This window comes from Halichoerus grypus, chromosome 15, assembly GCF_964656455.1.
Source record: "Halichoerus grypus chromosome 15, mHalGry1.hap1.1, whole genome shotgun sequence".
Taxonomy (NCBI): domain Eukaryota; kingdom Metazoa; phylum Chordata; class Mammalia; order Carnivora; family Phocidae; genus Halichoerus; species Halichoerus grypus.
In genome coordinates, this window is record NC_135726.1 from 1160571 (window position 1) to 1185235 (window position 24665).

Consider the following 24665-nt stretch of genomic DNA (forward strand, 5'->3'; position numbering starts at 1 on the left):
CACACGACCTTTGCAGAAAACCTACCCAGTCCTTCCGCAGCCATCAGAGGAACTGAACCCAGAGATGATGGGACACCAAAGCCACGTCTCCGGCGGCAGCAAGCCGCTGCTCACCACACCCCTGACCAATCCACGGACCCGCCCCGCCCCCCCTGCAGCATGCAACGTCAGGAGGAGCAAGCAGATCTGCGGGCGCGCTCGCGAGCACGTACGCGCGCCGGCTCCAGAGACGACTGGATCGGGCTGCCGGCTGTCAGTACGGCGCAGCGCCGCCTTCGTCTACGGGCTGTCCTCCCGAGTCCGCGAGGCGTCCCGCTACTGCCTTCTTTCTTTTTTTTCTTTTTTTTAAGATTTTACTTATTTATTTGACAGAGAGAGATGCAGCGAGAGAGGGAACACAAGCAGGGGGAGTGGGAGAGGGAGAAGCAGGCCTCCTGCCGAGCAGGGAGCCCGATGCGGGGCTCGATCCCAGGACCCCGGGATCATGACCCGAGCCGAAGGCAGACGCTTAACGACTGAGCCACCCAGGCGCCCCTACCGCGTTATTTCTAAGTAAGACACGGCGGTCCCATTTCCTGTTAGTCTGAGTAACTCAGAATAGAAAATAAATACAGGGATTGTAAAAATCAGGAGGTTTAAAGTGCTTCATGGTTTTAAGAAATTACCACTGGAAGGAAGGCAGGATATGTAAAAATGGAACCATTCAATATTAAGGACAAACTGAGAATCTATAAACATGTATCCTAATGGGTATCAAGTCCCACGTCCATCACGTGCAAGTTTTTAACAGAACACAAACAACTCAGGAGTACTTTCCTTTCCCATTTCACTGACAACCAGTCACCTCTCGGGGTATCTGAGATATTTTAATTTCTCTAAGGAATACCTTCACTGTCTAGCTGAAATAATTAAAATAATATCTGGGCTGCTTCTTTGTAAATAATGTTGACTTGAAACCAGAAGTTCTTTAACTTCTAGGTCTTAGGAGCCCAAAGCATCACAAATGGTCGTATCTATTGGTATTCACTATAGAAATTAAGACTGAAAAAATTTAAAGACATAGTATATGCTATGTGTAACTTACGGTAACAATACATTAGTGTAAGTGTTTCATGAAAAGTAACTTTTAAAAATACTTAATGACACGAGCAGAATTCTCTTCCTTTTTGCAAACCTCTTTCAAGCTGACAAGAACACAGAAGACAGCGGCTCTCTCTTGTTGGCTTCTGCATTCAGTTTGCCAGGACAGCTCGTTTGTGCTGAAGTAGGTGAAGGAAAGCCAGCCTCAGCGACTCTCGCGTGTCCTTGAGGCCACTTGAACCTTGTCAAGCAAGGCTTCTCGGCCGTTTGTTGCCGTGCGGGGTCTGTAACCCTCGCGCCGAACATTTCTGACTGTTCCACAGATGAGCACTGCTCCGCCTCGAACTGCGAGTGGACTTTCTACGCAGGTGTGATTCTGGGACACCATGCAACGGTCATCTGGAAAAGTCATTAAGCACCACAGGTGGAGATTCAGGCCTTCCAAAATTCTGACTTTCACGTGAGAGCCCAAAGTCATCATTAGCAACAGATACTGTCAGCTGTTCTCCTGGAGGCGGTGGGCTCACTTTGTTTCGGAGGAGACTGTGCCCTGTGTCCCGCGGCGGTCCCCGCTCACGGCGCAAGCCTCGCGTGCCCTCCCTGGAGATGCGGCTGGCACCTTCCTGTGTGTGTGGCTGAGGGGCTCCGGGAGCGCTCGCATCTCGTCAGGCTGAATGTGGGAAAGACCAGCACTTATGGGGTCTTCCTGGGGCGATGGACGTGCTCTACAGCTGGATTGTGGTGACAGCCACACAACTTGGTAAATTTAATAAAAATCATTGAATTGTATGCTTAAAACACGTGAATTTTAGGGCATGGATATTATACCTCAATGTATTTTTTTAAAGACCTGTACTCAAATGTAAAATTTAATTATAATTCTTACTGATCTCTTAGAGACACCATTAAGTAAAATTGCTATTACTCCACTCCGAGTGTCTGGTGGTCAATACCCAACTACTAGCAGGCTCAGGACCACAAAAGTAGTTTTGACCTCAGGGTCCCTTCAAAGAATTTTAAGAACCTTTAGGGGTCCGCAGACCACATTTGAAGACCTGCTGCTTTAAACATAAAAGAAAATGCAGGGATTCAAAAACGGGCAATGAACATTTCTCCAATGAAGATAGACTGTTCAAAACGCCAATGGGCCCATGAAAAGATGCTTACCATCACTAATCATTATGGAAATGTAAATCAAAACCACAATGAGATACCATTTCTCATTAGGATGCTTGCTATCAAAAAGTCAGAACATAACTAAGTGTTGGCGAGGAGGCCCTGGGTCCTTGCGCACCACAGGCGGGGATCCAATGTGCTGCTGCCGCGGCAAACAGCATGGACGCTCCTCAAGGAATTAAAAATAGAATCACCATATGATCCAGTAATTCCAGTTCTGGGTACACACCCCCAACATTTGAAAGTAGGGTCTTGAAGACACATTCGCATACCTATGTTCACAGTAGCAAAAAGATGGAAACAACACCAACTGTCCACTGTTGGATGAATGGATGAACAAAATGTGGTGTACACACACTGGAATACTAACCTAGGAAAGGAAGAGAATTCTGACACCTGCTAAAACACAGATGAACCTCAAGGACACCAGGATGAGTGAAATAAGGCAGTCACAAAAAAACAAGAATCGTATCATTCCACTCCTATTGCACGTAAAATAGTCAAAATCACGGGCAGTAGAATGGTGGTTGCCAGGGCCCGCTGGAGGGAGGAATGGGGAGTGACTGTTTACTGGCTACAGAGTCTCAGTTTTACAAGAGGGAGAGAATTCTACAGATAGACGGTGGCGATGGCAACAAAGTAAATGTACTCAAAGCCAGGAACTCTACACCTGAAAATGGTTAAGATGGTAAACTTTACATTAGGCATATATTACTAAATTGTGTGTGTGTGTGTAAGAAAAGGGGGGTGGAGGGAGGGAGAGAAAGGGGGAGAACAGGAAGGAGCAGAGACGAGGTCTGGCCCACAGAATGGATGGGCAGTATTGACAGCTGGCTCAATCAGAACCCAAAGTAGGACACAATTTAAAGAAAATGTTATTTATGCTTTTGTAGATAGTACTTTTTATCTTGATGATTCAACATAAATACACTAGAGGTAAAAATATACCATCAACAAAACACTGGTGCTTAAAAATGTTTCCATTTGGGGCACCTGCGTGGCTCAGCTGGTTTTAAGTGTCTGCCTTCAGCTCAGGTCATGATCTCAGGGTCCTGGGATTGAGTCCCGAGTCGGGCTTCCTGCTCTGTGGGGAGTCGGCTTCTCCCTCTCCCTCTGCCTGCAGCTCCCCCTGCTTATGATCGCTCTCTGTCAAATAGATAAAACCTTTAAAAAAATGTTTCCATTTTTATTTCTAAGTACATTTCATTGTCAGTGGTCACAAATGCCAATGTATCCATTTGGGCAATTAATGATTAATCTGCAGAAATCTTTTAATAGAAATAGAACTAACAAATTTTCTTAGGAAGAATTTTCAAATTAAGATAGAAATCACATACCATAAAATACCCCAAACTACAGTGCAGAATTTAGTGAGTTTTAGTATGTATGCAGAAGGTACGCAACCGTCACCCTAGAAGGGAGCCCCGCACTCCTTGGCCGTCACCCCCACCGCCCGCTCCCACTCCCTCCCTCCCTGCCCAGGCTCTGCGGCCTAGACAATGACCAACCCAGTTCCTGCCTCTATGGATCCATGCTGGATGGTTCGTATAGATGAAAATGCACAAGAGGGGGCCTTTTGCGTCTGGCTTCTTTACTCAGCAGAATGCCGTCAAGGTTCATCCGTGCTGTGGGGTCAGCACTTCACTTGCTTCATGGAGGTGTAACATCCCACTGTGCCGACAACCCGCACTGTGTGTAACCATTTATGAACTGACGGACATTGGGTTGTTTGCACCTGTTGGCTATTTTGAACACTGCTTTTATGAACATTTATGTACAAGTTTTTGTGAGGACGTACGTTTTCCTTTCTCGTGGGTAGAGACCTAGAAGCATAAGTGATCGGATCGGATCACCGGAGAGTTCTACCCTTGCCCGTTCTCCGGGCCGCCACACTGGTTTCCAGCAGTGGCACCATTTCGTGCTCCCACCAGCAGTGTGAAGGTTCCATTTCTCCACATCTCATCAAATGCAACAAACTCCATTTTATTTTTAAAGTGACTTCTCTTGCTAATAAATGGAAATTACATGGACTCATCTCAAATTAATACCAAGCTTATAAACTAAAGGTAAGCAAAAACATTTTCACCCAAAAACTCTAAGAAGCAAGAGATAAGTTCTAGAACACCCAAAGAATCAACGATTTCTTTCTGTACTGTATCACACCACTCCGAGGAATAAACAAGGAAGTATGGGCAGAAAAGGTAAATATATACTTGAAAGCAAAGTCTGAAACAAGTTATTGATTATGCCCAATCAAGTTGCAAAGAGGGCCGGTTGCCACTAGCCTCAGATTTCTCTGCAGAAAGCCCTGCCCACTGGCCTTTGTCTCTGAAACCCAAGCTGAGCATTTCGTTGGACTGTGGAGGGGACCTCCCTCCTACTGCGATGTGGCCCTGGGGACCATGGGGTCCCTGGAGATGGTGCCCAGTCCTTGCCCACGAGGCATCTCCCGAGGATGCTGATCTGCAGTCCCAGCAATAACTTCACTTGTCTGTGTGCTTCTGTTGCTAAATTCTGGAAATAACTTCAGTGCTGTGACCCCGCGCACCTGGATGGGAATCTCCGTGGCGCGGATGGAAGGCACTGCCTCCTGCCAGGGGAGGCCCGGCTAGTCCCGACGGGCTGGCCAGGATTCTGAACCACACAGTGTGACAACAGTGCACATACATCTACGTATACGTGTACGTATTGGTCTCCTCCTCTTTAATCTAGAAATTTCAATGGTGGATTGACATCATTTATGCCCACATAATTATGGAAAAGAGATCTTCTGCTTAAGTTAAAATTTTCTGAAATATTAATATTTCAAATACCAAAACTTATTTTAAGTAGGCTCCACGCTGAGCTCCAATGTGCACTTTGAATTCAGGACCCTGAGATCGAGACCTGAGCCAAGTTCAAGAGTCAGACACTTAACTGACTGAGCCACCCAGGCGCCCCTCAAATACCAAAACTTTTAAAGAACAGTTAAGAACTGACTTCCTAAAACATACCACACACTTCTCTGCATTCTCAGGGGGACCATGCTGCCCACGACATCACTGGCAGCCACCCTCCTGAAAGCAGAATGCACAAGGCTGCACAGTGGAGCTCACCACACACACGTCTACCTCCAATGAGTTTCCACTTGGCAGAAGCCATGTCTGCATGTAAACGGCACAGGCCAGGAGCCCTCGCCCTGAGGAGGGAGCTGACCTGGGTCCTGAGCACACTGGCTCCTCGGTCCCCATGCACCCTCTGCACCACGTCATGTTGGGTGTAGGGAGAGGGTCCTTCAGGGGCCACTCAAGGGCAGAGCCCGGCCTCTCAGGAAGATGGGACTCCACCGTCCCCTACTGTCCCCCCCTCCCCGTGCCATCCACAAAGCTCCCGTGAGCCTCATCAAGTGCCTCTAAGAACTGAGGTCCACGACTGCTCTCTGCCCCTCAGAGCCTCCCCCTTCCTTCTGGCTTCACATCAGAATTCTGGATCCAGGAGAAAGAAGTCTGGCCTCCGGAGCAGAGAGTGAATATCGTATACTTTGTACCTTGAACCTGGCCTCTGAATGGTATGGAATGTGATATTGGTGGAAGAGGAGTGGATAAGGCTGTCACATCTGGAAAAGAAGTACAGGAAGCTCTGGTGAAATTCAGACCGTACGCGCAGGCTGGGCCAGCGAGCAAGGGCACCCAGGGCCAGAGCGAGCCTAGGACAGACACAAACCTCTCCTACCCGGGCAAGGAGTACGTGGGCCTACTACTGTCACACGGCTCAGAAACCCGTACAGACCAGCGTTCCTGCTGCCATGTGCGGGCTGGCCCCGCTCCGTGACAGCCACTTGGTTCTCACCATTCACCTTCCCAGAGGGAGCGACCTTGCTGCACTCAGAGCCCCTCCACTCCAAATGAAGGGTGTACTTTGACACATTTAGCAAACAAGTGGCAACTTTCCTTACAGAGGTGGGAAAACGTCTGCACTGGCGCCTGGGCCATCTGGCCTGACGGCAAGGGAATGTTAAAGCTACGGTTCTGCTAGAAACAGCTGGGCTTGGAACCCCAAGTGTGAAAATGGCGAGGCTGGCCCCCTCCAAGTCAGTCAAGCGAGGCAAAGACCCCCAAAACATCGACGCCACCACCACCACTAATGGTCGCGGTCTGGCCCCAAGAACAGCCTTGCTCAGCTCCAGGGCTGAACCACCACCACAGTCCCGGGGAAAGCCAAGGCCACACACGGCCCCTCAATTACCTTTCATGAAGAATCGGCAGGTGGGACGAGGCCTCACCTTCCTGTCACTGGGGTCCTTTACTTCACCCTCCTCCAGATCATCATCCTGAAACAAAGGACAAGAGGACTTGAGAGGGAATCACTGTAACAAGGAAGAGGAGGTGGGAGGGGCAGCTACCAACAGGCATGGCTTCCCCAGACCAGAAAGGACATTTTCATAAGGCTCGTGTCTTCGCTGCTCAGCAATTCACGTACGTTTTCCCAACCTTGGATTCCTCAGCCAACACAATGGCTCGCTTCTAAGACCCAGGCATTACACAGGAACACCAAGTAAGAACACCCTGTGAAGTAGGTAAGGAAGGTACAAAGCAGGGTTTCACCATATTTCCCTTATTAGCAATGCCGGGCAGAAAATGGTTACACTTCAGGTTTTTAATACTTCCTATGTTTAAACAATATTTATAGAACAAAATATTTATGCTCCTTTTCAAAGATTTATTTTTATTTATTTTAGAGAGACAGAGAGAGAGAGAGAGTGCATGCAGGGGGGGAGGGACAGAGGGAGAGAGAGTCCCAAGCAGACTCCTCACTGAGTGCAGAGCCCCCTGTGAGATCATGACCTGAGCCAAAATCAAGAGTTGGACACTTAACCAACCAAGCCACCCAGGTGCCCCAAAATATTTTATGTTCTTAAAACTAAATGCCGTGGGGTGCCTGGGTGGCTCAGTCGGTTTAAGTGTCTGCCTTCAGCTTGGGTCATGATCTCAGGGTCCTGGGATCCATCAAGTCGCCTGTTGGGCTCTCTGCTCAGTGGGGAGTCTGTTTCTCCCTCTCTCAAATAAATAAAATCTTAAAAACAAAAACAAAAACTAAACACACTAGGGTGCCTGGGTGGCTCCGTCGGTGAAGCGTCTGCCCTTCAGCTCAGGTCATGATCCCAGGGTCCTGGGATCGAGCCCCAAGTCAGGCTCCTTGCTCGGCGGGGAGCCTGCTTCTGGCTCTCCCTCTGCCCCTTCCCCTGCTTGTGCTCTGTGTCTCTCTCTCTCACTCAAATAAACAAAATCCTACAAAAAAAAAAAAAAAAGAAAGAACAAAATGTTCTGGTATATTTCAAAGTGGCTCCTTAAAAAAAAGAAAAAATTAAACACCAACGTCCTCTAAAAGTCTAGGGCTGGGGAAGAGGGAGGTCAGACTCAGACCCAGGCCCTTCTCTTCGCAGTCCAGAGCTCCTAACCTTGGCTGTCAAGCTTTAACATGATGCAGGGGCTTTGAAAATACCAAAGCCTGGGTGGGTCTCACCCTCAGGGATTCCAAAGGACAGCCGTGATCCGGACTACTGCTCTGTGCCCTGTCCAGCCCCCACTACCCTAGGGCCTCAGTCACCACTGACCTGCAGAGACACCCACCTGGGCCCTTCAGTTCAGACCCCAGCCCCAGGGGTCACCTGCAGCCCAGAGCAAGTATGCAGCCACCCTGCTGACCTCTCTGGTGGGAGGTCCAAGATGGAGCTCCTCATTGCCCCTGTGTCCTAGCCTGTTCCAGGGCAGTCAACCCAAGGGGTCACACAGGGCAGGGTGTGGGGGTCATTGGAGCATCTCACCCTCTCCTGCAGCATCACCCTCATCCAAAGTACTGCCCAGTCCCACCTGGTCTGGGAGCCACTTCCTACCTGGTGCCACCCCACTCTCTCCTGACTGCCCACACACAGTGACCTTTCCGACCCCAGCCCGCCTTCTTCCTTCTCCACTTCTGTTACCATGCGGCTCATCTCATTTTCAGATGACAGGCGAGTCTCCTTCCTCAGGGCCCCCCCAGCTCCCTTCGCGACGGGTTCTGGCAGCACAGGTCATGGCCACCGCAGCTCTGCCCGACTGAATGGGAGCTCTACCAGGCCGGACTGTGGCACGTACAAGCACAGCACTGGGCTTGTAGCCAATGGTAAGCACTTGTTGAAGGAAAAAATACTGAAGTCAAACCCTGGGTTTACGATGACATATTTTTAAAGCTTAGGTATTTGTATCATTTCTGCCTTGAAAATATTTACTTATTAAAAAAGCATTTTAGGGCGCCTGGGTGGCTCAGTCGTTAACCGTCTGCCTTCGGCTCAGGTCATGGTCCCGGGGTCCTGGGATCGAGTCCCACATCGGGCTCCCTGCTCTGCGGGAAGCCTGCTTCTCCCTCTCCCACTCCCCCTGCTTGTGTTCCTGCTCTTGCTATGTCTCTCTCTGTCAAATAAATAAATAAAATCTTTAAAAAAAAAAAAAAAAAAAAAAGCACCTTAGGGTCGCCTGGGCGGCACAGTTGGTTAAGTGTCCAAGTGTTGGTTTCGGCTTAGGTCATGGTCTCAGGGTTGTGAGAATGAGTCCCGTGTTGGGGTCCGTGCTCAGCATGGAGCCTGCTAGAGACTCTCTCCCCCATCCCTCTGCTGCTCCCTGCTGCGCACACGTGCGCTAATAAATAAATCTCAAAAAAAAAAAGGCATTTTATATACTGAAAAGAACAAATGCTGGAAAATTATATCCTTTAAGAACCAAAAGATGATTTATTTTCTTTGAAAAAGATTAAATAATTTATTCAAGGACTTTTTTAGGTCCCCAAACGTACTCATCTTCTAACTGAAGTGTGTCCCCTTTGAACACCAGCACCACCCCCCCACTTCCCAAACAGGATAATTTCCTTACGTCTCAGAGGAAATGTTTCCTTCATGCGAGGGACAGAGCACCGCTATCCTCTGGTCCTTAGCATCTTCTTTTTACAACTGTCCTCACAGTGATGATCACTATGCTAACACCTTCCTGTGGTGTTTACATAGCTCAAATGGAGAGCAGATTCTTCATGGCCATTAGGAAAACAAACTCTTATGAAAGGTTACAACCCATTCAAATTTCTCTGCTTCACTTGGAAATTCAGGCACAGGAGTTGAGGTGAGGAGAGCAGGTCTGCAGTCAGGACTCACAGCAAGTGCACTAGATCAGATTTAAAGAGGTATTTCTGCAAAGCTGTGACTTTTAATACTTGGCAGAGCACAAAGGAGAACCACCCACCCATCTTCAGACTGGTGAGCAGTCATATGAGCCATATAAAGGAGTTCTGTGCAGCTGCTGAAAACGCTCTGTAACAGACCTAGCAACGCACGGTAAAGCACCCGCGATAGAACATCCACCCGGAGAACGCCCACTGGCCACTGCCCCCCAGGCCCCACACCTGCTAGGATGGAGACAGACAGCTGTCCCTGGTGCTATGCTGGGTTTATGGTCTCCCCTTTAATTAAAAAACAAACAAGATCAATAAATCACTCGGCAATACAATATCCCGAAATTTTCAACGAACCATTTAGTATGATGGCTTTTCAACTGATGAAAAATTAAAATAAGTTGTTAAACCTTGCAGAGTTTCATGCAAACACAGATCAAAAAAGGGGATTCTGAAGTCAAATTCACACCGCTCAGTTGTTGGTGGCTATCATGGTGAGTGCGTAATGCACGTGGATTCTTTCAGATCACCTGATCATGTGGCTGCAGGCAGAGACAGTAGAGAGTGGAAGACAGGGAGAGGCCCTGTGGTCTGGCCAGAAGCAAACTGGTGGGTCTAAACACGGGATAGCACCCACGACACAAAGGGAAGGATACACACCAGAGACGGGAGGACGCGAGTCGGGAAAGTCAAAATCAAAGACCCACAAATACGTATCTGAGTGGTCCTCAAACCCGGACGGAAGGAATGGCTCTGGCGAGACCCAGCAGCTGCAGGAGAAAGGAAGACCTTCACACGGTAGGAGTTGGTGTCGGCGGGCTCCACCCACTCTTCTGAGAGATGCAGAGGCAGAAACCAAGCCACAGGTGAGTCTGCTGTTAAGTGTGGCTTCCAGAACAGGTGAGAGACTATGGATTAACTGAGGCTCCCTGGGGCTTGGATGTCAGGGACACTCGGCCCCCACTCCACAAACAAGCCAAGGTGCCATAAATAGTTGGCCCATGCTGTGTGCAAAACCCCACCCCTACAAGCCACCGCAAAGCGGTACCTGCAGAAAGGTATTTGTACCGGAAGGGTATTTTGGCAGCACACCAAACATATATAAAGGTCATTCAAGGTCTTAGTCACAAATTGTGTGGTTTAGACAAAAGAATTTTAAGGGTTTATTGCCCAAATTGATGTCACCATCGGAAAACTACCAAGAGGGCAGAAAAGTTGGGGAGGGTGGGTGTGACCCCACCGCATATCAGGTCACCTGTCCCAGTGACCCAAAATCTAAAAGTGAGAAAAAAGGCAGGACAATGTCTCATGACAGAGGAGAAAACACTTGGCTTTTTAGACTCTTCACTCAGCTGTCGGGCAATTCAGGGCCGGGAAGCTGCAGAGAGGAGGCAGGCAACAGGGGGGTGGAGGGGGGTGCTCTGGGTCCCAGGGAGCCTGCTGGGCACAGGAACTCTCAGGGACATCAGTGAATGCATATTTTTGAGGTGTAAGCCAAACTGCACATTTCCTCCTCATAACGCATCCAGGTACACTTTTGATGAGCGGACTTGAAAGCCAAAAAGCCCTCTGGGATGTATACTTTCCATGAGGCCAGAGGCTACTTTGCAGGGATTCACTAAAGGGGATCAAGCCAAAGGCCTGGCGAGAGCAGGCTGTTCCCAGACGCAAGCGCAGACCTCTGACAGCCAGGGGGCGGGGGGCAACTGGGAGTGCAGCCGGCAGGGCCCAGAGCAGAGTTCGGCAGAGAAGCTCCTGGAGGGTCCGAGTCACATCCACAGCGCCCCGCCCTCCCCCTCGTTGAGGTCTGCCTGTCTCCAAGGCGGGTAACGGGTCCTGCTCTGCCCGGTCACTCTGGTAACAGTACAATGACCCTGGCACGCCCCAGGGCCCAGAGGGGCTGTGACCCAGAGGCACCCTCTGCGGCGTGGGGAGACTGGTTCTGCATGGATGAATGAAGCTGTACTCAGGTCTCCTCAGCAGCACTGTTTCCAACTAGGCTGGGGGCCCCTCACAAGAAGGTGTGATGGACAGCAAAGCCAGCCAGCCAACCAGCCAGCCAACCAATGGTAGGATCTGAGGGGACAAGAAAGACAAACTAGATTTTTATTCCACATGCTTTTTCTAGGGAACCAGCCAATTTCTAGACAACGGGCATTTTCCAGGGCTGGCTCAGTTCAACCCAAGGTCCCACACGACTACATCTAAGTAGTGGCTAGCCCGCTGGTGTGAGGACAGCAGGGTTCTCCAGGACCTCTAGGGAGACACCTGACCCTATATGACCATGGAAAGGTAGGAAAGGAGCTGAATTTCCCCCTAAGACTTATTCAACAGTTGAAGCAAGAACTCACAACTGATCCTCTCTGAATGGGAAACAGGCCGCCAAGGACCCTAGGGCCATAGCATCCTGGTAATCGGAGCCCCCTCCTCATTTTCTTGGGACACAACAAAGCCATGCTTTTCACTCTATGACGTTGAGAAACCACATTCACAGGCAATCTCAACCAACAACTTCATCTTTTGCCTAAAATTTCACCCAAACTGATGAACTTGAGTTTCACAGCATCTCTTCCCTTTGGTAACCCCGTGGTAGAGGTACATTTTCCAAAACGAAGGGAAGCATAGCTGGAAAACCTAAGGACACCTGCATAATCATGGCCCAACAATACCCTTTCAAATAAAATAGCAAGCAAAAATTATTAACTTAGTTGTGAAAGATAAAAGATCTAAAATTCTAAGCTTGTAACCACATACCCGCCCCCCCCACCAAAGTTCTGTTCTTGTGAACCAAAGTTAGATAAGCAATGTTTAAAACCCTATAAATTTACCAGGCATAGCCACGCCCCACCACCACGGTTTGAAATGGACTGAGCACATATGTACCAGCAGCCAACTAAGAAGTGTGGTGCTTACCATGAACCAATGGCTAAGTACTTCACTATCAACCTTTTCCCTCCTCCAACCCAAAACATTTGTGAACCTATTCCACACACCTTTCACTGCCATGACTCCCGGACAGGCAGCATCTCCTTCCCTGGGGTACTTAAAAAACCCCTGATTATTTCAATGTGCTCTTTCCCTCTCTCAACTCCTTTGAGTAAAAGTATTACTCAGCAGGACTTCGGGCTCCCCCCATCCCCAAAACTCAATTTTTTAAAGATCATGATTACAAAAGGAGTGCCTGGGTGGCACAGTTGGTTGACTCTTGGTTTCGAGATCAAGCCCCACGTAGGGCTCCGTGCTCAGTGGGGAGTCTACTTAGGACTGTCTCTCCCCTGCCCCCACCACAAGCAAGCACTCTCTCTCTAATACATAAATAAATATTTTAAAAAATCATGATTACTAAAGAGGTAAGAATATGCAATGGGGAAAAGTCTCTTCAACAAATGGTGTTGGGAAAACTGGACAGTAACATGCAAAAGAATGAAACTGGAACACTGTCTTACACTATATACAAAAAACAAACTCAAAATGGATTAAAGACCTAAATGTGAGACCTGAACCAATAAAAATCCTAAAGAAGAGCACACGCAGTACTTTCTCTAGCATCGGTTGTAGCAACATTTTTCTATATATGTCTCCAGAGGCAAGGGAAACAAGCAAAAATGAACTACTGGGACTTTATCAAGATAAAAAGCTTTTGCATGACAAAACTAAGAGGCAACCTATGGAATGGGAGAAGATATCTGCCAATGACATATCCAATAAAGGGTTAGTATCTAAAACATATAAAGAAATTATAAAACTCAATAACAAAAAAACAAATAATCCAATTTAAAAATGGGCAGAAGACATGAACAGACATTTCTCCAAAGAAAACCTACAAATACCCAACGGACACATGAAAAGATGCTCAATATCACTCACCATCAGGGAAATGCAAATCAAATCCAGAATGAGATACCACATCACACCTGTCAGAATGGCTAAAATTAGCAAGTCAGGAAACGACAGATGTTGGTGAGGATGCAGAGAAAGGGGAACCCTCCTACACTGTTGGTGGGGGTGCAAGCTGGTGCAGCCACTCTGGAAAACAGTATGGAGGGTCCTCAAAAGGTTAAAAACAGAACTAACCTATAATCCAGCAAATGCATTACTGGGCATTAACCCCCAAAATACAAAATACTAATTCAAAGGGATACATGCACCCCTACATTTACTGCAACATTTATAATAGCCAAGATATGGAAACAGCCCAAGTGTACATCAATAAATGATGGATAATGAAGATGCGGTGTAGGCACACCATGGAATACTACTCATCCGTAAAAAAGAATGAAATCTTGCAATTTGCAACAACATGGATGGAGCTAGAGAGTATGATGCTAAGTGAAATAAATCAGTCAGAAAAAGACAAATACCACATGATCTCACTCATACGTGGAATTTAGGAAACAAAACAAATGAGCAAAGGGAGAAAGAGAGAGAGACAAACCAAGAAACAGACTCGTAACTATAGAGAACACCCTGATGGGGGGCTGGGGGAAACGGGATGGGGATGAAGGGGTGCACTTGTCTTGAGGAGCACTGGATGATGTATGGAAGTGTTGAATCACTACATTGTACACCCGAAACTAGTACTACACTGTATGTTAACTATCCTGGAATTAAAATAAAAAACTTAAAAGAAACACAGATCATGGGCGCCTGGGTGGCTCAGTCGTTAAGTGTCTGCCTTCGGCTCAGGTCATGATCCCAGGGTCCTGGGATCGAGTCCCACATCGGGCTCCCTGCTCGGCGGGAAGCCTGCTTCTCCCTCTCCCACTCCCCCTGCTTGTGTTCCTGCTCTCGCTCTCTCTCTCTGTCAAATAAATAAATAAAATCTTTAAAAAAAAAAAAAGAAACACAGATCATGATTAAAGTCCTTTCAATAGGGTTATGCATCATAAAAACCCAACCTATCCGTGTCTGAGAGGATATGTTAGCGTTACCTTCTCTGTAACCTTTAAGTCAGAGTATTTAAATAAATTATAACAAAGTGTGATGGCTTGATCAAAGGCTGAGGTGTTTGGAGGCACAACCCCCTATGATCCATTCCTAAGGGTCTTTTCAGGGACACCTCCAAAGATGCTTGGCCCAGCCAGCACCCTTGCCAGAGGACGGGCTCAGGGACAAAGATAACCTGGAAGAACAGACAAAACTCGAAGGAAGCTTCTGGAGCTCATCAGTCTCAAGAACTTAACAGGAACTGAAAATCCACGATAGTTTTAGTAGAATGTGACCTCAAGTATTATTTAAAGATTGCAAAAAGAAAGGGAGAAATGATCTTTTTAATTGTTACACAAACCTAGAGCTCAAGTAAACAAAATCGGGGTTAAGCATTTTAATACACTCCACCCAGAAGCAGCAGAAAGGGGAGGGTCCACAGACTTCTGCCAGCTACCAAGTGGTAGAACCAAGTTTTCTGAATCTAGCCTATTCCTCCTTCTTGGTTTTTGGCACTCCCTAATTACCATAGTGACTGCTCCCAGAACAGTCCTGACTTCCCAGCCCTCATGTGTCCTGTCTCCTTGACTCACTACCCCCCCCCCATCCCCCCACCAGCCCTGGCAGCCCAGGCACTCACGTCCAGCTCCCCATCGTCGAGCTCCCCATCATCATCCTCCTTGTTTTTCTCCTTGGCGGTCTCCAGGGGCTCCTTGTCTTCCACACTGTGAACGCCTGTAGCCCCCTCGTCCCCAGGAGCTCCTTCTCCCTTCTCCTCATCATCCTCGGCGCCAGCCTTCTCGGCCTCGTCCTCCTGCCCAGCGGGGGCCGGCTCCTCAGGGACCTCCTCATCATAGTCTAACTCATGCTCATCCAGGTCCCTGGTGACCGACGAGGCTTCGTCCCTCAGGTCGCTTGTGTGCTCTTCTTCCCCTCCGTCCCCCTCCTCCACATGCGGGGGGCTCGTGGGGCCCCTGCTCAGATCCTGAGCCTCGGACTCCTGGTCCTGGTCCTCCTCGTCAGAGTGACTCTCCTCCTCCTCCTGGCTCAGTCCCGGGGCGGCATTGTCTTCATCCTCCAAATCAGAAGCCCTCCCCCCAGCTCCGTCTAAATCCTGATCAGACCCACTCTCCCTCAGAATGTCATCGTCCGAGAGCCCCTGCTGCTCCTCTTCTTCGTCCTCTGGAGAGCGAGGGTCCCGTTCAGGGCTCTCGGCCACATCCATCGGTACCCACAGTTCTGCAAAAGAAAGAGAACACAGATGCACAGCAGTGAGCAAAGCAGAAAGTCAATCTTGGCCTGGTTTTCTTGGCCCCATTCTCATTCCCGACCTGCAGGAGGGACCAGGACCTGCACCTCTCTTGGCCCCACAAAGCTCCTCCAAACCCCAGACTCCACTCCACAGACCACTGCTGCCGGCTGTTCCAGCAGGAAGAACGCTGGCGGGCCCTGCACACAGTACCTCCACAAGGCCGCACGTAGTCCCTAAGCTGTGTCTAAGTGCCTCACATCTGCAGCTCTCTGGCAGAGACCTGGAATACTCCTTCTGTCACAAGCACAACCCGGCAGGTAAACAGAGAGTGAGCAATAAGATACGCATCGCAAGGGACAGCTTTCTGGATTCTTAAATTATTTTTAAAATTCCAGAAAAGTTGCATTATGGAATGAGGCAACCAAATTAAAGGCACGCTGCTATTTTTCCTGGAGCCGCCCTCAAGGGTCTGGAGCAGAAACCCTGGCCGGCCTTGTCCCCAGGTCATGGGCTATGTCCTGTTCCTGAATGCACTTCTCCAAGTGTGGCCGCGACTGCCCCATCAGAATCACTCGGGATGATCTTTGAAAATGCAGACTTTGGGCCTTCTCACAGATCTGTATGTCGGGGGCCACCAGCAGATGCTCAGAAAGTGGCGTTCATCCATGCATGCTGTGATTATCTCACAGAACAGTGGAGAACCGTCATTCTAACACAGTATGTCATGGAAAAGACCTCTGGCAGAAAATTTTATGTATCTGAGTAGTTTCCTATGTAAAAAGACCGTCATTTTAGAGGATTTTTTCTTCTATTTTTACTAAGCTAGACATAATCATAAAGTGGACATTTTTTCGTTTTCCCACCTCCATGCCCAATGACAGGCCATTGTTCCCTTTGTTTTAAATGTAAATTGCATAGAGTGGGACAGGAGTATACGTGCACTAAACCAACCCCAAAGAGCGTCCACCAATGCAGCCCGGAGCAAGTCACTGCCGAACTAGTTTGAAATAAGAGGAACAGTGAAATGCTCAGTGTTTACTTGATTCTTCAAAATTTTAATTTAAAATAATGTATGTCACAATTATGCAGCTTGGTATCTCAGCAAGATCTGGAAACACACACATATAATTACATACTTTAAATATAAAGAATTATTTTATGCATTTATAGAACTAAAAACTAAACATGTATCTTTCAAGTTTATACTTTTGAAAGGAGAACCTGTGTTTAAAGATGCACATACCAAGAGATGGTATCTGAACCTACAATTAAAAATACTTTTTTTTTTGCAGTTAATGGAAATTATTATAATTGAGTACACATTAAGACAAATCACTTAAAATTCACCACTTTATAAATCAACTAAATGGTCAGCAAAAGAAATCTACAAACCAATCAATCCATTCACAGCCACAGTCTTGAAAATGATTCACTTTTCAGTCTTCCCAACTGCACTATCCAGAGGTAGGACTATTGGGAGAATTTTTAAAAAGTCAGTCCTCAGGGGGCGCCTGAGTGGCTCAGGCAGTTAAGCGTCCAACTCTTGGTTTCGGCTCAGGTCGTGATCTCAGGGTTGTGAGATCGAGCCTGGCATTGGGCTCAAGCTCTGCACTCAGCACGGAGTCTGCCTAAGATTCTCCCTCTCCATCTGTCGCCCCCCACCCCACCCCCGCTCATGCGTGCTCTCTCTCTCTCAAAAAAAAAGTCCACAAACAATGGACTCTGTTGAAAATCAAGTAGAGCCCTACGCCCCACAGGGCAGAGCCTGTCCCTGTGCACAGCATACCTACCACCCACAGTAAAGATAAGCAAGGTGCCCGAAAGCTAAGGGCTTTTTGCTCTCAGCTGTCGCAGACAGGGCCTGAAAGGAGGGGGGTTAAGCAGCCACTCAGGGCCCCTTCCCCTTCCTTACTGAATAGTAAGGTTTTCCTTTGTGCATGAGTCCTATGCCCATCTTTGCTCAGTTTTTATCACACTGTATATAAGAAATCTTCTTCACAGGAGGGCAGTGACTTTCATCTCCCCAGCTGCTGAATCTAGACCTGTACGCCGTGGGCAGCCAGTCACATGGAGCTGGTTACTGAGCCTCAGACATCCTACTTGAAACCCAACAAATTCTTTTTTTTTTTAAGGGGGGAGGGGCAGAGAGAGGCAGAGAATCTTAAGCAGGCTCCCGTGTGGAGCCTGATGCGGGGCTTGATCTCAAGACCCTGAGATCATGACCTGAGCTGAAACCAAGAGTCTGATGCTCAACTGACTGAGCCACCCAGGCGCCACCCCAACAAATTCTGATTCTCACATTTTATAATCCAATGGCAACCCTGGAAACAAAATGACTTCTTACTTAAATCAATCAAATGTTATCTAAAATTATATGTCAGGGCGCCTGGGTGGCTCAGTTGGTTAAGCGACTGCCTTCGGCTCAGGTCATGATCCTGGAGTCCCAGGATCGAGTCCCACATCGGGCTCCCTGCTCAGCAGGGAGTCTCCTTCTCCCTCTGACCCTCCCCCCTCTCATGTGCTCTCTCTCTCTCTCTAATAAATAAATAAAATCTTTAAAATAAAATAAAATAAAATAAAATTATATGTCAAACTAGTTTAAAAATCTGCAACTGATAAGCTGCAGAAAAGACCCAAGTCTGCTACTGGCCTCCCAACATCCTACCCTGCTCACAGCCACAAACTCTCATAGCCTGGTAAAAGCCCTTTTTGGGGCCCAGATGCAAACAGGTTTGCACTTTGGTTTCACTGTTATGATTAGATCCAAACTGCTTTTTATATTCTGGGAAACTGAAATCAAATCCTAGAGTAAGAAATGGAAGAAAAAGAGTACCTAACTTCAAATACCCGAACCAATGCAAAAAGCGGGCCAGGCCAGTGGGCAGTTTACCCCTTGGTGTGCTGCAGTTTTATGGGGCACAGAGACAGTGCAACAGTGTGGGCTCTGCGTTAGAGCTGAACCCCAGCCCCTCTGCTTCCTAGCTTCAGGATCCTGGGCCAACTACGTACCTTGCCACACCTCAGTCTGTCTCTTCACCTGAAACACGGGGACAACAGTATCCACTTCACAAGGCTGTTGCAACAATTAGGTAAGCCTGATAACATGCCTGGCAGAGGTTCCACATATCTGAATTTAAACTGAATTAGCGAGAGGACGAGTAAAGGTAATCCTCAACTTCTAAGAACCAGACTCCCCTATGACCCCTGTCAGACGCATTTCCAGTCTCTGGGCGCACTTGATTAATTCATTCATGGTTTCATTTGACAAACAGCTCTCTACTCAATGGGAGACTCTATCATTGCAAGGATGTCTGCAATAAAGCTGACAGCCACCACCATCTGCTAAGAGATGACCCCTCTGTGTCAGGTACCTGACCAATCCTTCACGTCAGCCTTCCAAATAAGCCACGTTCCCTGTCACAGATAAGGGGACCTAGGCCACATGGCCACTGAGCGGGTATCCTGGGACTGCGAATCAGAGCTGCTTCTAGGGTGTGGAGTCAATTACAGAGCCCCGCACTATGCATGAAATGAGCTGGTGCAACCTGCAGAGGAGCCCACCCCCTCTTTTTGCCATTGTTTCTACAGGAAAACAGGACCTGAGTTCCAAACTAATTTTATAAACTCTTTTTTGGAACAGAACCCACACATACTGGGGACTTCTACTGAACCAGTAGATTTTGTCTGTTTTTCTTTTCTCTCTTCTAAAGTTTTGTGCTGATCCATCTACACTTCTATCTTAGGCCCTCTAGAAACAAAAACATTCTCATGTACACAGAAAAGTTAACATACCATTTATATAGTCTATTAGTTAAAATGGTTATTAACATATGGAGGTCCAACTTGTGACACTAGTCATTTATTTTAAACTTGCCTAAAGTTTGAATCTTACGCATGTAAACTAAACATGAATCCAAGAAAAACCCCAAAGATGCACACCCTTATACTGACGCCACGGGAAATGCTGACTGAAATCACGATCCCGAGAGGCTGGTGTATCGTGGCAGGGAAAGTAATTTTAAGAAGTACTAACTGAGTACATCCCCCCACAGTTTAAATTTTGCACATCACTTCAACATTTCAAGGACACCAAGATAACTAACTTCCTGACTCTCAAAGGCAGTTTTCAGAGATGACCAGAAGGTGGCAGGGCGAAAGGTCCTGGGCGCACCTGCTACTAGGAGGGCGGCCTAGTGCTCTAGGGTAGTGGTGCTTAGCCTTAGGGGAGCATGGATTGATTTGAGAATCCTGATGAAGGGGATGGGATGGCTCATCTCCCTAGAAAAACCTGAATGTATGCAATTTATCTTCCACTTTAGGGAGTTCAAAATCCCGAGGCTTACCGACCGCTCTCAAATTGAGAACACTTGTGCTTAGTATATGTTATTCTAGTACATATCCACACTTACCACGCTGTCCACAACTATTTGTCTGCAAAGTCTGTTGGCAGACCCCTCCCCTCCATGAAGTACCTGAATAAAAGGGTTCAGACTCACCTCTGTGTTTCCCAAGCTCAGCAAACAGCAGTGTCCCATGTAATTTGTCTAAATTGGGTCACGTCTGAGACTGAAAAGGGGGCACTATTAACAATTCCAACAGGTGGGACACCTGGGTGGCTCAGTCGGTTAAGCATCTGCCTTCAGCTCAGATCATGACCCCAGGGTCCTGGGATGGAGTCCCACATCGGACTCCTTGCTCAGCGGGGAGCCTACTTCTCCCTCCGCCTGCCGCTCCCCCTGCTTGTGTTCTCTCCCTCTCTCTCTCTGACAAATAAATAAATAAAATCTTAAAAAAAAAAAAAAAAAAACAACCCAAAACAAACCAAACAAAAAATAATTACAACAGGCATGAAGAGAAGCTGTCCTAGGCACACTGGGACACACAATCGCCCTTAGGAGGCCCTGACAATTTCCTGAGGAGTCACATCTTTTCTTTACCTATGGAACCCCTTGGGATTTAACAGTATGAGGCTGCACACAGGTGAGCACCTTGGAGAGAAAAATGTGCCAAAGAATCTACCTATTAGAAACAACCTGAGCCACACCTTGCTGCACAGAAGAGAAGTGTCAATGGGGGTCAGAAGATGGTTTGTGTTCCAGGCCCTGGGCTGGGCAGGTTCATGGTCTCACTGGGCATCTACGTCCTGTTTTGAGATGAATTCAATCTGGCAACCACCTGGGTGCACACTTTAGGTCAGGTGCTAGGAAGAACACGCAGCCTATCAAATGCAGACAAGGCCATGGAGGGTCCTCTTGTCACATCTTCACCAACTCCCGGTTCAGAGTTTTTACTCAGTTGTTCTTCTCACACAATCACCTTGTAATTGAGGATTCTTGGCAAAGTTTAGCACTACCTCTTCGGTTCTTTGACCCATAAGATGGTGAACTTGCCCAGAGAACTGAATGACAAGTGTCCCATCACTGTGTTTCCACTGCACACTGCCTTTGGCAGACGATGCTCGATAAATGCTTGTTGAATAAATGACAAAATCTTGTTACTTGAGAAACTACCTGTTGCATACCAGGAAGAAACTGGAAATAAGGGCCCCGTTTTTAGAAGACTACACCAGAGTTCAGACCTGCAGGGGGCTGCCTCACCTCCCAGCAGCCACGCTGGAAGGCTGCACACTGATTCCAATGGCAATGCTAAAATGCAGAGCATTTTGGGAACTTCTCTGTTTGAGTGACCTTTAGAACATGCAAGTTCTTTCCTGGTGCTCTAGTAGCAGCAGGTATTCCTCCCCTCAAGGTAAGTCACTTTGAGAGGTCACAGGAGACCATTCAGAGCCTGGTCTGGTACATGAGGTGAGCTACCAAGCCAGGTAAGATGATTTGTGGTTAAACACAGGGTACGACTACTGAATGAGACCAGTTTTCTCCTATGACATATATTCACCGCCAAAACAGAAGTTATAAGGCGGTTCTGGCAAAGGAGCAGCAATGAAATACAAGCATAACCTTTTAAGATAACAACTTTTAATAGAGCAATCCCTATTTGAATGCTCAAGTTCTGGTACATCTGGTTAAAAATTCTGATTCATAACTTCACAGATTTACAACATCTAAAGGAAGGACGTCAAAGTAGATGACAGACACCACCCCCAAACTGACTAAACTTGACCACCAAAACTCCTCAGGAAAGAAGCACTCACCTTGAGATGATCTGTAGCTGTGAAAAAGTAAAAAACCTTCTTATACATGAGCAAGGTCACCGCTTACCTGTTGGCTCTCTGGAATGATTCCACAAAGCTTTCTTACACCATTTGGGAATTCCCCACCCAAAACCAGAGAGGAGTTCCAGCCTTTGGGACACACATGTGCTCAGACTAGTAAAATCCTCAGGCAAAGACTCCAACTCCACTCCACGAGCAACAGGAGAGAAGTGAGTCTCAGAGAAGACGTGATGAGACACTGCTCTGCCCCCAGGAAGTAGTACAGATGCCAAACACTCTCTTCTTCCATTTTCCCCAAACGGATCGAACACTGACCTACTCTTGCAAAAGCGCTTGCTGAACAGAGCTCTCTTAAAATGATCAACCACTCTACACGGCAAATGCGCTGTCATAAAGTATTCGAGAAAACTTAACTTTTAGCAGAAGCAAGGCTGGAAGTGAAGTCTTAGGCTCCCCCAGCATGATAGCTACAGTTAGTTTATCCAAAGGACTCGGCACCCTTCGGGATCCTAAAGGAGCAAGGAAGTTTATGCCTAAGAGTGGAGCGCGAATTGGGGCACAGCCAATACATCCAACCTGTGCACACTGAAGCTGAGGGAGCAAGTTCCGGGAAGCTCCAGAGAGCTCAAAGTTCCGAAGAGCCCGTCCCCAGTCCGGGCTGGTCTCCTCTGGAGGGCGAACCTGCCTGCCTCCCCCCCCACCCCCGCCGTGGGCGGCAAACATGTGCCACGCGAATGTCCCGGAAGAGAAATGACAGCTTCGGGAGAATGGACTCCACCGCGGGGCGCAGAGGCAGCCGCGGGGAGTTCGGGCTCCAAGTAGGTTCCAGGGCTCCCCGGGCCGGCAAGCCGCGGACCGAACGCGGGATCGTGCCTGTTTCCGCGACCCCTTCCCAGGACCCGAGAGCCACGCTCGGCCGGGGACACAGCCCGGAGCGCTCCCCGGAGGCGGCGGCGCCGGGGCTCCCGGGCCTCGGCTCCGCGCCGCCGCCACGCTCCCCGCCCGGCCGCCTCGGCCTCCTCCCAGCGGGCCCGGCCTCCCCGCCGCCGCCGCCACCACCTACCTCAGCGCGAGGGCGGGGAGGGGGCCACGGCTCCGCTGGCGTCGGGGCGGCGCGGGGAAGACGTCCCTCGGCCCTTCCGCTCCTCACAGGCTCCGGCTTGAGGCGCGACGCGGGCGGAACAAACGGGCTCCACTACCCGCGGGGGCCGGCCATTGTGCGACGTCATCAGGCCGCGACGCTCGTCCTGCGGGCCGGCGGGCTTCCCTCGCTCGCCCCGCCCTCCGCCCGCTTCCTTCCGGCCTCCGCGCGGCCGCCTCCGCGCGGCCCCGCCCCCGCGGCGCGCGCCCGCCCGAGCCCGCCACGGCGCAAGCGCCGCCGGAGGCCCCGCCCCGGGGCGTGTCTCCGAGCCCGCGCGCCGCCGGCCGCCTGACCACGCCTGCGGGAGGGCGGGCCGAGCCGCGCAGGTGGTTTCGCCCCCGGAGCCGGAAATCCTACCTCCTCCCGCCGGCCCGAGAGCTCCCGCCCAGTGGAGCGTAGGCACCTGACCCAAAGTTACTCACTTTTCGGATACTGAGTTTAAACCTCAAAGCCTGGACGTGTTCAGCTATTTCCGTCGGACTAAATCGCTTACGCTCTGTTGAGTATACTCAACTCAACACAAATTAATCATTTTTGAGTATTGAGTTTAAATATCAAAGCTTCAGATTTTTAACCATTCCCGCTCTCTTAAAAATAATCAGCTCAACAAAAAAATCAATCATATTGTAGATACTAAGATTCAGTATCAGAGACAATTTTCACTATTTCCGTGGGAATAAACAGCTCTGCGTCTTCCTAAATGTGATCAGCTTTCTGCGAGCGGAAGGACGTCACGTGGTCTTGCGAGCCTTTGGGCAGCGTACCAGCTGCGCACAGCCCCTCAGCGTGGAGCCACCCTGCAGGGGATCAAACAGCACGTTTGTGTTTTTTTTAAGATACTATTTTTAAGTAATCTCTACCCCTGATGTGGGGCTTGAGCTCACAGCCCCGAGATCAAGAGTGGCACGCCCCACGCACTGAGTGCACTATTCCATTTTAAAGAGGAAGGTCCTGGGCTGGGTTCTTAATCATTTGTGAACAAGGGGCCCCGGTTTTCATTTTGCACTGGACACTGCAAATTATGTAGCTGGTTCTGGGTGTAATGAAGGGTTTTAGGAGATGCTGAGCAGAGCGGGACTTCCCTCAGCCCATCTTCCTCCTCCAGAAAGCCTGCAGTAAACAGTAAAGAGAGCTCCTCCTTGGGGCCGCCTGCCACCGTTGGGCCACGTATGTAAGTGTCTGGCGGACTGTGAAGTGGCATGAACGCCTAGACGTTTGCCCTGTGTTATCTGAACAAACGAGCAAGGGAAGAAAGGGGGGCATGCAGAGAGTTCCCATACGACCCAGCAGTGACGCTCGGGTAGCTAACCCAAGAGAAATGAAATATGCACACAGACACCTGTGTGCCAACGGAAATGGGCAGCAGATTTATTCACAATCGCCACAAAGGGGAAACAACCCACATGTTCATCAACTGATGATAGATAAATATGGTCTATCCATTCAATAGAATATTAGTCATATAAAGGAATGAAGTCTTTATCAGAAGAGATAGCACAGAGTTCTTGCTCTCCCCCCGCCCCGCCACGCCACATGAGGGCACAAGAAGGTGGTGCCTGCTTCCCTGGAGGAGGGCTTTCGCCAGAACCTGACCACACCAGTACCTCGTCCTTGGACTTCCAGCCTCCAGAACGGTGACAAATAAATTTCTGTTAAGCTGCCCAGTCTGTGGTATTTTGTTTTGGCAGCCCGAGCTGACTAATACATTCCGTGTCCATGAAACATCCAGAAGGGGCAAATTC

General features: G+C 48.7%; 1 protein-coding gene across 3 annotated transcripts in view; it reads right to left on the minus strand.

Annotated features, from left to right (window-relative positions):
* Positions 1–23026, minus strand: part of ZC3H18 (zinc finger CCCH-type containing 18) — a 61242-nt gene extending 38216 nt beyond the window's left edge. Inside the window, exons 1-4 of one of the 3 annotated variants that reach the window (XM_036119866.2) lie at positions 22846–23026; positions 14999–15597; positions 6481–6565; positions 5783–5851 (exon numbers count right to left, since the gene is read on the minus strand). In XM_036119866.2, coding sequence (XP_035975759.1) covers positions 5783–5851; positions 6481–6565; positions 14999–15583 — 739 coding nt within the window. In that variant the 5' untranslated portion in view covers positions 15584–15597; positions 22846–23026. Of the gene's footprint in view, positions 1–5782; positions 5852–6480; positions 6566–14998; positions 15598–20654; positions 21106–22845 lie in introns of those variants that run through there. The other 2 variants (XM_036119867.2, XM_036119865.2) reach the window with 2 other exon arrangements.
* Between the last annotated feature and the right edge of the window lie 1639 nt (positions 23027–24665).